This window comes from Desmodus rotundus, chromosome 8 (genome assembly GCF_022682495.2).
Source record: "Desmodus rotundus isolate HL8 chromosome 8, HLdesRot8A.1, whole genome shotgun sequence".
NCBI classification, from domain to species: Eukaryota; Metazoa; Chordata; class Mammalia; order Chiroptera; family Phyllostomidae; genus Desmodus; species Desmodus rotundus.
In genome coordinates this window covers 112695276-112710762 of record NC_071394.1, presented here as the reverse complement: position 1 = coordinate 112710762, position 15487 = coordinate 112695276, and the positions used below count along the sequence as shown (strand labels likewise).

At 39.9% G+C, this 15487-nt stretch overlaps 1 protein-coding gene across 4 annotated transcripts in view; it reads left to right on the top strand.

Moving 5' to 3' along the window:
• ZNF385D (zinc finger protein 385D) overlaps window positions 1-15487 on the top strand; it is a 741503-nt gene that overhangs the window by 723492 nt on the left and 2524 nt on the right. For all 4 annotated transcript variants that reach the window (XM_053930206.2, XM_024565923.4, XM_045200169.3 and 1 more), the window contains 3 exons: window positions 2433-2666; window positions 13958-14136; window positions 15201-15302. In XM_053930206.2, coding sequence (XP_053786181.1) covers window positions 2433-2666; window positions 13958-14136; window positions 15201-15302 — 515 coding nt within the window. The remainder of the gene's footprint in view (window positions 1-2432; window positions 2667-13957; window positions 14137-15200; window positions 15303-15487) is intronic.

The following is a 15487-nucleotide window of genomic DNA, read 5'->3' as shown; positions in this document are numbered from 1 at the left end:
ATGATCAATCCAGATAAAAATTTGTTAGAAGTAGGCTAGTACTAGGAATAGCTTGACTTAGATTTAAATGAAATAAATAAAAATAATATTGCACTCTGCCTCCAACATGCGGCCCCCGTAACTTTAAATATCTCTGTATTTACTCTTGTCACTCCCTGTAGAGCTGATCATAAGAAAAATATTGGTGTTTGTCACCTTACTATGGAGAATCACTATCATGGCCAAGAATATCTTTCACAATATTTTTTTCCGAAATCTCTGATTTCTTTGTTTCCTGAAACACTTTGCTCTCGTTCACCATATAGTACAGTGTGACCTTGGGAGAGTTCCTTAAGTTCCAGAAGTTCCTTGTTTGCACAAGTTTCTTTGAAGATTAAATGAACTTATGTATGTAAAACAGCAAATTCACTGGCCACTTGTTATTTATTTAAAGACACGGGCATATGCTTTCAAACAATCATTTCTGGTTCATTGGAAGGAATGAAAAGCTGCTAGACTATCTTAACGTAGCCATTGTATTTTATGCCTTGTGTAGGTTCTCAGAATTATTTTCTGGCTCGTACCTGATATTGTACTTTCAAGCAGGTACCTTATAGGGCACGTAAAAACTAATCAGGAAATGCCCGTCTCTGTGTTCAAAGGAATTAATGAATTCTGATGGCAAAACTGGGGTTATGGTAATTTTATTTACTTTTCTCTAGCCAGGAGAGACTGATTTTTTAAAATATGGGTGGAGGATAATCTCCATGACACTGAAATGCTTACTTGATGATTTTAGCAGCTGAATTAAGTGATTAAAAGTGTGTGGAGTGTCGTGCAAAGGAAATAAGATCCAGATGAACTGTTTTATACAACAGCCCTCAACAAGACCTCATTTATCTTCTCAGTGCCTAGTGTTTCTGACCCCATATTTGGGAAAGAAGCTATAATTAATGTCACCTATATTTCCACCTCTGTATCTGTTTCAAAGGGGGATCCAAGGTAAAATGCATCCTGTAACAGTGATCAACTCTTGGTAGTATGAGCTCAAAAGCAGCATTTATGAGGGCAGCACTTCATTGCAGGCAGACCACTGTCCTTGATAGCCACCGCCCAATCCGTTTACCATGGACTTTTCAGTGTGGCGTTAGGTAGTGACCACAGGAGCATCTGGAATGAGAAACAATTGCAAGAGCAGCTTAGCTGGAGAGACAGCCTGGGAATATGGGAATATTTTGAATAGGAGGTTAAGATCCAGCCAGTGGGGAGGCAGAATAAGCTGTAAAAGAGTGGAAAGGATGTAAGCATAGAGCTCATTCACAGTTTGTTGTTGGATATGCAGACATTGCCAACAAATATGGTGATTGGCATATTTGGAATGAGAGCTGTGTATGCCCAGCTGAAGTTATTAAGACAAGGTAATTTCACTTAGAGCAGGGGTGTCAAACTCATTGTCACCAGGAGCCATATCAGCCTCGTGGTTGCCTTCAAAGGGCCGAATGTAATTTTAGGACTGTATAAATGTAACTACTCCTTAACAGTTAAGCGAGAGCTTGGCGCTGCCACCAGGTAGAAGCAAGGTGCCAGGCCGGATAAAACAGGTGCAGGGCCAGATTTGGCCCACAAGCCTTGTATTTTCCACCTGTGATTTACAGGTTGACCTCTGGGGATTTAGAATCAGACTGTGAAGCCAGAGAGTTGTAGGATTACAATATATCAACACTTCCTTGCATGAAACTCTTGAAACTATTTGACATTAACATGGTGTGACCAGTCTGAATTCCTTGTTAAGAGTGGCCTAATGTTTGAATACTATACCACAAACTCCCAAAACACAGCCTGGAACAGAGCATGCATTTAATATATACACCATACTAAAATCCCTCTTATTTGTATATTGATGATTTTTGTACTTGGTGTTGAATACACACGATGATTTTCTAAACTGTTGATCTGGACAAAGCAGTCATCATCAAGGTTCCCTTTTCTTTTCTTTTCTTTTTTTTTTTTTGCACAAGCATATACAAAAGGATCCATACTTATTTTTTAATTAAAGAAAGAAATAGGAAAATATAACAAGTAGTACATAAAAATACCTGAAAAGTATCCTGTTTATTTTAAAAGCCATATTTATACAAAGTATACTATATTATAAAGATTATTTTACTAAGGGACAGAAAATTGTGGGAATATTTATTTACTCCATAGAACAATATGAAATGTGTTTGTATATTTTCAAGAATCGCCTGAATGTTTTATATCAATATACGGAGGTGCGTGTGGCCCTCTGTGTACATTTCCTCATGACATGACGGACTCACAGCTGACAGGCAGCAATTGCTAGCTGCTCGTACCATTATTAACAGAATGTAAAGGTAGCGATATGTTTCCAAATAGGGAAAGATAATATCACTGTTTTCCCTCTTTTTTTCCCTATGCTATTTTGAATGCAGACAGTACCGCAGGGACACCAGCAATATCAACAACAACAACTGTGGAAATTCGCAAAAGCAGTGTTATGACAACTGAGATCACCTCTAACGTGGAAAAAAGTCCCACGACAGCCACAGGCAATAGCTCCTGCCCTTCTACGGAGACGGAAGAAGAAAAGGCAAAAAGGCTGCTCTACTGTTCCCTATGCAAGGTTGCCGTCAACTCCGCCTCACAGCTGGAGGCGCACAACAGTGGTGAGACGCAGCGATTTCTCTTCTGTCTCAGCAGCTCCACAATTATCTTCCTCTGAATAGATTACGTCTTTTGCAGCAGGGGACAAAGAGGTGCCAGAAGACTGGCAATTAGTACATGCAATTCGTTAACCATTAAAAAATAAAAATGGCATGCAAAGTGTCATTGGCATGGGGTCAAGGGAGGGTTTCCAGGGCTCCTGTGATATGTTGGGTATGTGTTTGTGTGGATGTTGTAGGTGTGTGTGTTACTAAACATTAGCAGGGGTGTCCAACCCCTGGCCTACAGCCCGCATGGTGCCCAGGATGGCTATGAATGTGGCCCAACACGAAATTGTAAATTTACTTAAAATCTTCTTTTTGCTCTTCAGTTTCATTAGCGTTTTTTGTATTTAATGTAGGGCTAAAACAACTCTTCTTCTTCCACTGTGGCCCAGAGATGCCAAAAGGCTGGACACTCCTGCTAAGGGATAAAGTAAAAGATAATTCTAAAATAGAAGTTTTGCATTTACTTGATTTCTAGATTGTTACATACTTCCACGCATTTGCTTCTAAATGAAATTTCTAAAGTTGTGCCAACAACAGAGTTGCAAGATTTGGTTGCCTAACTCCATGTACTTTTGGTTTTTAAGTTTTATGGCAAATAATGTTTGGGCTAAATCTTTATGACCTGGGCAATTAAACTTAAGAAAGTGTCTATTCTGGGCAGTCGTTGAGGCATGATCTGTACATATAATATTTCATTTACTCTTTCTGACAACCTAAAGATGCTCATCGTCTCATTTGAGGCTCAGAGAAGGTACACGACAAAGTAAGTGACGGAGCGATGATTTAAACCCACGTCTCGTGAACATAAACTCTAACCTCTAATATATCATTACAGAACATATTAAGTCAGGATGAAATGCTTTCCTGACTTATTTCCTGATGAAATGTTTTGATTTCATTGATATATCTGTTCTATATATCAAGATATTATATATCTGTACTTACTCATTTAGATCTGTATATATCGGGTATATCTATCTATCTAAAAAAATACAGATAATAGCGTTTGCTTAGTTAGTTAGTTAGTTAGTTAGTTAGTTAGCTAGTTAGCTATGCCCCGCCTGAGATTTTAGCCAGCCCTTTGGCGCAAGATCGACTTTTCTCTAAAAGACTGGGTTCGTTGCCAGGACTCTGTCAGCAGTCATAGTAGGAAAGGAATCATTTGTGAATTGTACCCTGAGTGAATGTTGCAGCTCTTTGTTGACTGAGTCGTTGCCCAGCCATGGTGCTGCACTGGTAACGTTCAAGTACTGACTTCAAGCCTCTAAGGGAGGAGCTGCAGGTGAAGAGCAATTCCTGCGGCACGCCCCTTTCTCCTGCTTACAACATGAGCTGTAGTCAGGGAGAGTTCAGGGGCTCAAGGGCTGAGCACCCCAGAAAAGCATCTGTTCCCAGGTTTGAATCTATACCATACAGACTGGTTCCGTGTTTACTCCTACAAATACATTCTTCCTGATGCAAGACAATTGGGAGAGCATGAACATCACTGGAAGACATGTACTTTCCAAGAATCCTTGATTATTTTGCATAGTAACAGAGAAATATTCACTGGGAGGCGGGGCACGAACCGTATTCTTTGAGGCTGGAGTTAATTTACCAAGAATTTGGCTTTCCTTTCTGAATTCTTATCGGAAACATCTGATTAAGAAGTAAAAAGGAATTACTTATAAGATTATATCACATCAGGTCAGCGTTTTTCACATCACATTGCTATGGCCCTCGTCTGGGCTCTGTGTATCAGCATTATTCATGGAGCTTTTAAAAACATGTTCTCTCATTTATATTTAAAATATATTTTCTATATCCAGGAATTCTGATTTATTATGTATCTAGGGCCTGTAAGGTATAGTGTTCGGGAAAAGAAAAAAAATTGAAAATGTCTTGCAGTCAAAGCTGAGAGGTACTAAAACCATCCCACCTGGAAATGGAAGGTGGTGAAGGTGGTTGTCACCCTTACCTGAGTCCCTTTAATGGGATGTCTCCTGCAACATTCAGCCTAGTCAGGGGACTACAGCCACCCCCTTCCCTCCCAGATGCTGCGTGCGTTTCGGACCTCTGTATTTCCCTTTCTACACCAGGGATCTTCTCCCAGGGTCCAGGCCCCATGGACATTTTAGGCCTCACCCTAGGCTCGGATGAGCCGGCTGTGCCAGGACAGGAGATAGCAAACGAAGAAGAAGGGACATACCCTTAGATGCTCTTCGACCCTGTTTGGGCACCATTTTTGAGCCCCAGGTTCAGCTCTGTTATTTGTACCTGCGACAGCACTGGGAGGCTCATTGGGCTGGAACTTCCTCTGAAGGAAGATGAAGCTGACTGGCCCCAGACAAGGGCCATCTGCACCCTGGAGCCCTGCATCTTCCCATAGGGTGTGATATGGGGAAACCCACTGGTGAGTGGGAAGGAGAGAGGCTGTGTGTGTGCCCTCTCCTGTCAGGAGTGGGGGGAGGAGTTGTAGGATTTACCCCAGGATTATTGGGGTGTGTTTCAGTCTGGGGTCCATCAGAAGCAGACTCGGAGACAAGGATTTGGGGGCAGATAGTTTTCAGGGGGGTGAGGGGCGTGGGAAAGGAACCAGGGAAGGGACGGTGGCCGGTGCAGGGTGCATTGCCCAGGCAGTTACCCACGTGGGCACCTGGAGCTCACCAGCCAACACCCACGCACTGCACGGCTGTTTTAAATACAGTAACTTCAAGTGGTCACATAGAATGACAGAATTAAATTAATTCAAATATTGTGTTTTCACCTTCACAATCACTGTGCTATCATTGTTTATTTCTAATCTGTTGTTTTCATAAAAATATATAGTACCACAGGGGTTGAATGAACGGCAGCCTTCGTGAGCTCAAAAGATTTCAAACTTTTATAACTTACTAATGAAACAAAAGCTTCCAGATGAATCCCTGGGTGTCTGGAGCTGACTGTGTAATGGAGAGTTCTTTCAATTAATTTCCATGTATCATATGATGTTTGTTGTAGAAAAAGTAATAAAAAGTGCTAATTTAATCTATATGAAATCTTAACACTACCCACATCAATTATTCAGAATATAGACCAACAAAATATTTTTAGGAAATTGTTCTTTTATCACTGACATTAGTTTTTTAGAGATAATAATTTTTTATTGTCGAAGAAAAGTGATGCAGACATTTCAACTTTGTCATTCTGTTTTGAAGGTTTCGTTTTTTAAAAAAATTATTTTTCTTTCATTGTATTTTTTCCATTACCATGTATCCCTCTCATACCCACCTCCACCCACCCCCTCCCTCACAATCCCCTCACTGTGGCCACGAGTCCTTTTTCTTTTTGCTAGATCCCTCCACCCCCTAACCTCCCCATCACTGACATTATGTAGAGTTGCCAGCTCATGGTGCTGGGGAAAGCATAGTACCTTTTTTATCCATTTAATTATTGTTTTCTAATTGTCTTTAATGTGCACCCTTGTTACCTGCACTCCTGACAGGCCACGGTCAGCACCCCACCCCCAGTGCCCTCCTGCCTCCTACTCTCGTCCCTACCCATTCAGTAGAATGCCAAGGGATTCTCTGCTTTCTTCTAGGGCCAGATATCAGGAAAGCATTGTGAAGATTGGACTGTGTTTTTTAGGGAACAAGATTTAAATGCCAATTTTGATCAGAAGCAACCAAATATAGGGCAGGGGGATGTGTTTCTTGCATCCAAATTGTAATTCAAAGTGTTTTTCCTTTATGTTTTTCCTGTGTAAACACATTCTATACATAAAATGAAGGCCTGTAGCACTGAGTAGTGTTATGCACTTATGATCTGCTCATGGGAAGCAGTGACCTTTCAAAATGAGTTTTTCTTTTAATCTTTGCAAAATGTATTCTTAATCATAAACAAATTTTGCAAGTATAACTTTCATCACACATTGCTCATGGTGCCGTTTGGTAGAATGGGCTAGAAGAAACTAGAAGTGATCAGACTTAATTTTTACCTCAGATCTGCAGGTAATTTTTGTACATGAACTTGGGCAAGTTAACTGTCCTCTTTGGGCCCCAGGCAGTCTCATCCATTCATTCATATTCTCTCTCCCTCTCTCGTTAACAAACCATATGGCACTTTTTCAGGATCAAAGATAGTGGCATGATTATTGGCATAACCACAGCAGCTAGTTGCCTTGTTCAGCGATCAACTGCGTTATCATATCTTCTTTCTCTTTTTGTTGTTCACAAATGTGTAACCTTTCAAACTTGAAGCTAATTGGCTTGTATTCCATAACATTAGAATACAGGATTTGAATAGGGCCATCCCTGCTTTGCTTTGTTTATATGGTAATTCGGGAAGCGAGGTAGCTCTCCTGAGCTTCCTAGCAGGATTCACAAAGCAGCTTAAGAACGCTTAAGACTCCTCTTCAAGAGATCTGGCAGTCTCTTTTTCATGTGTTTCAGACACAGATATTACAAAGTATGTTTTGTCTTTTTCTTTTAAGAAATCCCCCCAAGACATCCTACTAGGTAATGCTATGTTTAGCCAATTTTGATAATTTTTAATATAATTTTTTAAAAGTTTTGAAATACTTTTTAGTTAACACTCATTACTAATTTGGGCAGATTTTCCTGGTACTGACTTGAAGTGGTAACATGTAATAATTGTCACTAAGCTCATACCAGATTTCCTGTCCCTAGACGGAGTTTATTTGATCCCTCACTGAGTTTTAATAAACAGAAAAGACAGTTGCCCAAGGATGGGCTTTACTATATATTAAAATGCTCAGAGATTTCTAAACTTTTTGTCCAAACAAAACAACGTTAAGAAAGAGAAAGACAATATTGACTAAAATCCGTTGAGCAGGTAGAAGTGCCTAAAATAGTCTTTAAGTGCATTTAAGACAACTCTTCAGTCGGCATATAATTTTCTTTTTTATAGCTGAGCACACTGAAACCTGAACCACACAGCTACCAGGGGCGTCCAACCCATGGCCCACAGGCCGTGTGCAGCCCAGGATGGCTATGAATGTGGCCCAACACAAATCGTAAATTTGCTTAAAGCATTATGAAATTTTTTTTTGTGATTACATGTCACAATGCATTTAATGTGTGGCCCAAGACAACTCTTCTTCTTCCAGTGAGGCCCAGAGACACCGAGAGGTTGGACACCCCAGAGCCTGAACTCCCAAGGCTCTTTACAAATATTTGTTTATTGAAATTTATTATATCTAATACTTATCTAATACTTCAGCTAATCTTCACTGATCATCTACTTTGTGCTAGGCACTGAGAATAAAAATATAAGTAAAACCATGGCTAGTTTATGCCTCGGTATTCAGGAATAAAATATATAAAGACTTCCATCAGGAGATCTGTCATTCCACGTTTCAAGTGGAAAACTCATTTAAGCCAGGCAGCTGTGGCCAATGTGTGTGTCCTTCCTATTACTGAGGCCCAAAGATTATCTGCCAATCCTGTTCAGCATCTTCCGTGAAAATGCTAAGACTTTAGTTTGATTGAAAATGAAGATAGAAATCCTCCTACCACAACTCTGCTATTATGCCTCCTTTAAGCTTTCTATGAATGATTAAAAAAGCATTCAGTCTCACACCTCCTCTGTGTTCCACTGTGTGTAGAACATTTCAGGAAGTTTGCACCTGAAAATGGGTCGCAACCGAGGGCATGCAGCTTGAGGGCGAGAGGTGGGCAGGTTCTTGCTTTTCACTTGAAATGCTCTTCGCATTTTCTACTCAGGGCACATTTTACTGTCATCAAAAAATAATTTTAAAACCTAAAAATACAACTAGTTTACACAAAAAGTAAACCAAAACACTGCTTTTAGAAATAACCACTGCAACATTATATCGGTTACACTATGAAAGCGTGTCTAATCTGTCCATTATTGAGTGATTAGAGTTCATTGTGTAAAGATCCTTTTTCTAGGCTCCCCTGGGTAATGAATATAAGAGCCGTGCGGCACTTTTTCCATGCTCTTAAGGGCGTTGTTATAAGGTGAGGGGACCGATGCGCGTAAAGTGTGTTAGATGCATGTGTAAGGAAGCAGGGGAAAGCCTCAGTGGTCCTGTCGTCGATGATTCTGGACAAAAGAGGGCTTCTGGAGGCCTGACATTTCTCCTCACATGCTGAGATCTCCAGGGTGGCTGCTATATTGACCCCCGTGCATCTGTCTTCCCATCAGGCCCACCCAGCGCTCTGCGCATGGAGTCTCTGAGCCTGCAGAGCTCTCCCCTGGGCTTTCTGTGTCCACGCCCTAGATCCCCGCGGATAGTGCTGTGTGTGGCCTGTCTCCCCTCCCATCCCGACTTCTCAGCTCTTTAGCGGAGGCCTTTTCTGACACTAACAGCAAAGTTCTCCTTTCCTCTGTTTTAGACCTTCTGTCTCTCTTGTCTCGTCTTTCACCTCTGCGTATTGGACTTCAGATACATTACTGGTGAATCAGTAGATTGCTTTCTACCGGGAAGCTAACAGAAATGATACGATTTCTTACTCATTTGGGGCATTAGTTGGTTACCTGATACCATGGATGTCATCATTTGGGGTGCCTAATGTTAGGTGATATGCTGACTAAGTAAACCAAAGTTTTCATCCCTAAGACCAAATGGAAATATGATTACCATGGAAAATACATATCATAGAGGAGATCAGGGTCATAAAAGGCTAATTTGAAATTTAGAGGAAAAAAAGAAACAGAACAGGGAGGCTGTTGAAGCCAATTATACAGTTTCGGTGTGTAGACTCAATAGAACTTTTCTTTCTTAGGACATACTAGAGTTGGAATGTAATGCCGTTATTCCAAATGTCAGAAATAAACGTCCAAAAAACTCCTTTGCACTTGCTGTTTGTGTGCAGACTAGCCTCTTTTCCGCCCATTTATCTAGAAGCTGAATCGTCTGAATTTGTCAACAAGAAGGTAACTAAATCATCACTGGCAGTTGCATGGGCTTGTTGAGGGTCTAGTCCAATGACGTTCAGCTGGTGTCCCACGAGAATTTTTAAAACATGCAATACTTGACTATTTAGTCAGGGACACTGACCTCTTCCCTTAGATTCTCAAATTAAAAAATGACAACAGCCAACACAGCAATAGCTGGCCAGTGTAAACGAATCAAAATTATACCTATTTTTTTTGTCAGACCAGCAAAAGATATATTTTTTTGGTGTGCCACAGAATTTTAGTAATTATTTGGTATGTGGCATGAGATAAAAAGATTGAAAATCACTGGTCTAACACTACTAAATATTATTTCATGGGTATTCTGGAAAATTGAATTGTATGATATAGACATTTATTTTATACAGGGGAATGTTTTGAAAACTATACCAAGATACATTTTTCTATAAAGTGAATCCTTCTGAAACATCCTTTGTGATGTTTAGAAAGTTGTTTGGCAGCTTGAATCAAGACTTAAAAATAGTCATACTCTTTGTCCCTGTAATATCCCATATGAAAAACTGTTCATAGGAAACAACCAAACATGGGACAAAAGACTTAACAAGTAGGATGTTCATTACAACCTAATTGTAGGGAGAAAGGGAACAATACCAATGTCTCAGATTATGGTTAAATATATCACATCCACATATTGTAAGTCTGTGTTGTTATTAAAATCATGTGAACTTCTAAAAATAAGTATAATTCCATGGGGAATTCTATACACAGTCACATTAAATAAGTTATCTAAATGTTTTTAAACACACATATACAAATAAAAAATAAAAGACTAGAACCTGATAAACATTATTAATATTTTGGTATGCCTCACCTTGGTAGAATTATGTTTCTTTTTCATTTTAAAAATTTTTTCTGATGACGTCATGAATGATTTATTGAATTTTAAATCGTCATTTGCTCACCTGTCTTTCCTTTGTACCTAACCGGAGAGCCCCCCCAAAAAAGGGTAGTTGTAAAGATGTGGACAACAGATGGGACGCCTGGCCTCTTCTCACCTCCTCCCACATACTCCTTTGATTTTTACAGATCTAAGATAATAAATATCTTGACCCAAGGTCACCAAAAACAAACTAGCAAACAAAAATAGTATTTATTGGAGCATTACAACGTGCTGAATTTAAACTGTGGCTGGAGTATCGCTTCACATTTCAGGAATCATGACATTTCCGATGAAGGTCATGGCCAGTGTCAGCATTTTAAAGCGATAGGAAGAAAATAGTCCCTTTAGCGTCTTGCAGACTCTGTCCTCTGGGGAAGAAGGAGTAACACACAGTAGCAGACTTGGGACACACCTGCTGTGCAATCACACAGGAAGGCACACGTCTTGCAAGATGTTTGCACAGTGTTGAACCAGAGTGATCGAAGAGGTGACCAGACTGGCCATCCCAGAGCCACAGCCTTTCGAAGCATCATGTTTCCTGAGACTGGGCTGAGCAGAAAGGAGCATGGCAAGGAAGGGGTGGGGTGGAATAAAGCTGGGGAATGAGGATTTGAAAGACTCAAATTAAAATCCAAGTTTAGAAAAGACTGCATTAACAAAGGAGAAAATTGAAGGTGCTGTGAGAGATTCACATGTAACTGGAATTCAGGGGGCTCAGAAATTCTTAGTGGGTTTCTAGCTAAGTCCCCATAGCTGTAGAGACTTAGAAAACCACTTTCTACCTGCCACAGACTTCAAGTAGTGCTTTCTTTGTGGGCCGAGCAAACAGCTTATCCTTTCTGTGTCGCAGATTGGTATCTCTAAAATGGGCATAGTAATAGCACCTAACTCACAGGGCAGCTGAACAATTTAGCACAATAGTTGCAGTGTTTATCATAAAATGAGTGTAAGTTTTCCCAATAATCACTGTTTCATATTAATGCCTATTCAATCTCTCAAAAATATAAATGCTTTAAAATTAGGAGGACATATTTCCTTAAGTTTAGCTCTACTTGGAGAAAATACAGCTATTCTTACAGCTTATTCAAGCGTTAAGATCTTATAAAACTATATAATAGCTATTTAATTATGACTGACAATCTGCTGCAAAATGAAGGAGGTTATATGGTTCAAAAATTCCACTCTCCTAATGATGAATAGTAAGCCCAGAGTCAAAGCTATTAGTTGAGGAGTTTCACTACGTCTTGCCACATTTTTAACCACATATGTATGGTGTGTGTGCATGTGTGCGAACGAGCATGCCTGTAGGAAGTATGCACGAGTAGGTATATTCAGCTTTCTTATCTGCTGGTTTCTGTGGAGAGACAACACTAAAAACTAATGCCAAAAATCCAATGATTTTCTGAGAGGAGGGATGTTTCCCACATGTACACACGAATCCCATTTCTCCTCTTCCCCAAGGACATGACATAGGTGGGAAGTAACTGGCCAAGGATACTATAAGGGGAATTTTATTTTTTTGGAACTTTACTTGCTGTTTCTCATCCCCTACTACTGAGGCCAAATCTGTTGAATTTCCTCTCATCTCTCTGACTCACCTGACACTCAGTCCTGAGGCAAGCCACCTACATCTGGCTTTTTTCCTTTCTCAGGCGAGATAAATTACTTACCTATTATTGAATAGATTAAAACACTTTTCTGATCCATTTAGGTTCCACCCACCAAACTCCAGCTCCCACCACAAGTGAATCAAGAGTCAGAAAATCAGGGTGAGAATTCGTCCCCTACTGACTATTACAGGCGCTCATAAGTCAAACCAGCCTCAGGAATCCTCCTCAGTTTGACCAAAGACGCTACATGGAAAATAAATTTTTTGATAAAATTACCTGTTTGAATAAAGAAGGTTGAACACCCAACACTCACACACAAAGCATATATTTCATATAAATATATTTCATGTGTGTGTATATATACATATATTGCTCCCTGGGAGAACAGTCCTTTTCCCTGCTCTCACCTGTGCTGTCTTCATGCAAACCGTATTGCCAGGGAGAGGAGGGAAAGCAGCCTCCATAAGGCCCCACAGCCGCCGCCACCGCGCGGTTCTATGGCTCGGTATTTCGGTTCATCCCGTCTTCTCACTAGATGTTGACGCTTTTCGCTTTTCTTACAGGTTGAGATATGAACATTTGCATAGTGATGCAGAGCAATATTAAATTCAAAGTAGGAAATCTAAGTTGTAAAGATACACATTTTTATATGAAACTCGGTGAAGTCATAATCATTTTCAAAAAGAAACATGTGGCCGTAAACCTGTCTCGTGTATTCCGTGCCCCTTATTTAAGACAATGGTGATCAGCCCTGACCTAGAGCTCCCCCAGCATGGTTTCCTCGTTCATATTCAATGGTCGCAGGAGGCTGGCTGCCCAAGAATCATAAGTTAAGAATTTTGTGTGTGTGCTTATAGAACTGATAGCAATCTAATAAATGCAATTAGGAAGGAAAAACCACTAAAAAAAGGACATAAAAAACCAGAATGACAGAAAGAACATAAGTGAGTGCAAGGCAAAATTTACAGCAAAAAAACATATGACTAAGTGAATAAAAAATAATGAATTCTTAACAATGCTAAGAAAAAGGATATTGTGAGCCAAATTTTGAGAGAAAACTCCCACGTGAACTTTAGTGATTTTTTTAAAAGCAAATGTTGACTTACATGAGTTATGTGTGACAGTCCAATGATGTTGCTGGTTTATTTAAAAGATGCATTTATTTATAGTGTATCTGTTTAGCCTATGATTCCACCCTCATATTCTTGGTCATTTATTTACATTTGAAATCACATCACCGATCAGTGTGGGATTTACTATCCTAATGAGGGTTTGGGGGGGGGTTGCATAGTCATTAGGATCTTGATGCTATTACTCTTCCTCGTTGAACCTGAAACACATAGCCAGGAAAGCCTATTTGTATTCTGTTTAGAAAGTGGGTATTTAATTAGTTCCCCTTCTATAAATGCACCATGTTTAAAGTGATTACATTTGTTACACATCACCTTCAACTATACTGTTAGCAACTCAATCACCCTTCCTCATCAGCTGTCATTTATGTCTTATTAGCATCAAGAGGAAATGAAATGAAGTCACACCCATTTAATTTCTTCTTAGGACTCTCGCATTTAGTTGTTATATTGATGGTGCTTCTTTGTAATGTGGGGCCTTATTTTAAAAAAACAAGTGATTACATAATGTTGTATAAGGTGGTCCAAACATGCCCTTCCAGTCTTCCACGCCATACCCATATTTCAACCACAACCTCGGGAAGAACTGCACTAAACCAGGGCATCACATTTTATTATTGTGTTGTTTCTTGGAGGCAGATGCCAGCTAAGATTTTTCTCCTCTTTTTTCTCTTTCATTTTTTTTTCCTTGGTTATCCTTGGCAGGTACAAAGCACAAAACCATGCTAGAAGCCCGGAATGGAAGCGGGACTATCAAAGCCTTTCCCAGGGCAGGTGTGAAAGGCAAAGGACCAGTTAATAAGGGAAACACAGGCCTGCAAAACAAAACATTTCACTGTGAAATCTGTGATGTGCACGTCAACTCCGAAACACAACTTAAACAGGTAGGCCACATATTCCAGAAATGAAAACAAGACGGGTTCATCTTCCTTAGCAGGATATCCTTGCTTTCCTTATTCCCTTTCTTTTTATATTTTTCTCTCATCTCTCCACCCCTTTCTCCATCCATCCATCTGTCCCTCTGTCCACCCAACCATTCACTTATCTTCTGTTCACTGTGCTTATTTATGTATGCTTATGTTGTTTAGTTGCTGAGGAAATACTAAAATGTGATGGCTTCTCAGACCTCTTAGATATTATCTGAAGTGGGTTTGCACTATTTTTATATATGAAAAGTGTCCGGAAACGTATATTAGATATTTTTCTACCAGGTTTCCCACTCAAAAGTGTTGCTTTTATTTTAAGTTCAAGTCACAATATTCCGTCTTTACTTGCTTAGGTATTTACATGCTAACTTTGCCCTGTGCTATCCTTTTATTTTCTGTACTTGAGTACATGGTGGTGGTCTGTATTTCTAAATTGTGCGGCCACCTGATGAAGAGGCGACTGCTCCTGCTGTATTTACTTTTACTCTGAGTAGCATTACAAAGAGATCAGTTCTGTTTCCAGTTGAAGGCCCAGCCCCCCTACTGTGTTGTGTTTTAGATGCCTACGTACAATATTCTGCTGATTTTGTGCAGCTTAGTTATTTATCTTTGGAATTTAAGGGTTTGACACTTGGCTGTACAAATATGAGGGTAAATATTAGTGTGGAGATAAATTCATGCCTGCCTGGGCATCTTTGTTTATCTGCACATAAAAATCTTTCCGACTTTCCTATCTTTATAAACTTCTTTTTAAAAAAAAGGAATTCTGTGCAATGATAAGGAGAAAGGCTAGGGAAAAAAACTCCTCTATTTGTTAGAATATATACTAAAATGGAGATAATAAAAATACATGTCCTCCGGGCCTGAGAATCCAAGGACAAAAGTACATGAGCTTTTTTATATTTGTCTTTCTGAAACTTGCATGAAATAATTAATATTCTTCCGCAGGTTAAAGCAAGATTTGTGAGGATTTGTTCTGGTGTGAATGTTCTTAAGCTGTCGTTTCTCATTGCTTTTCCTAGCACATTAGCAGTAGAAGGCACAAAGACAGAGCTGCCGGGAAGCCCCCGAAACCCAAATACAGTCCTTACAACAAACTGCAGAAGGCAGCACATCCGCTGGGGGTGAGTATGGGCTCTGCTTCCCACGGTCTGCTGAGCTTGGACTTTTGTCGCTTACTAAACAAAATAAATGTGAGGTACCTATGTAATGACAAACAATTGATTTGAGAGCCCAACCTCTACATCACCAACAGAATTAATGGTTTAATGAGCTGTGGGGGTGTTTTGCCACCTTTAGCCACAGCCCA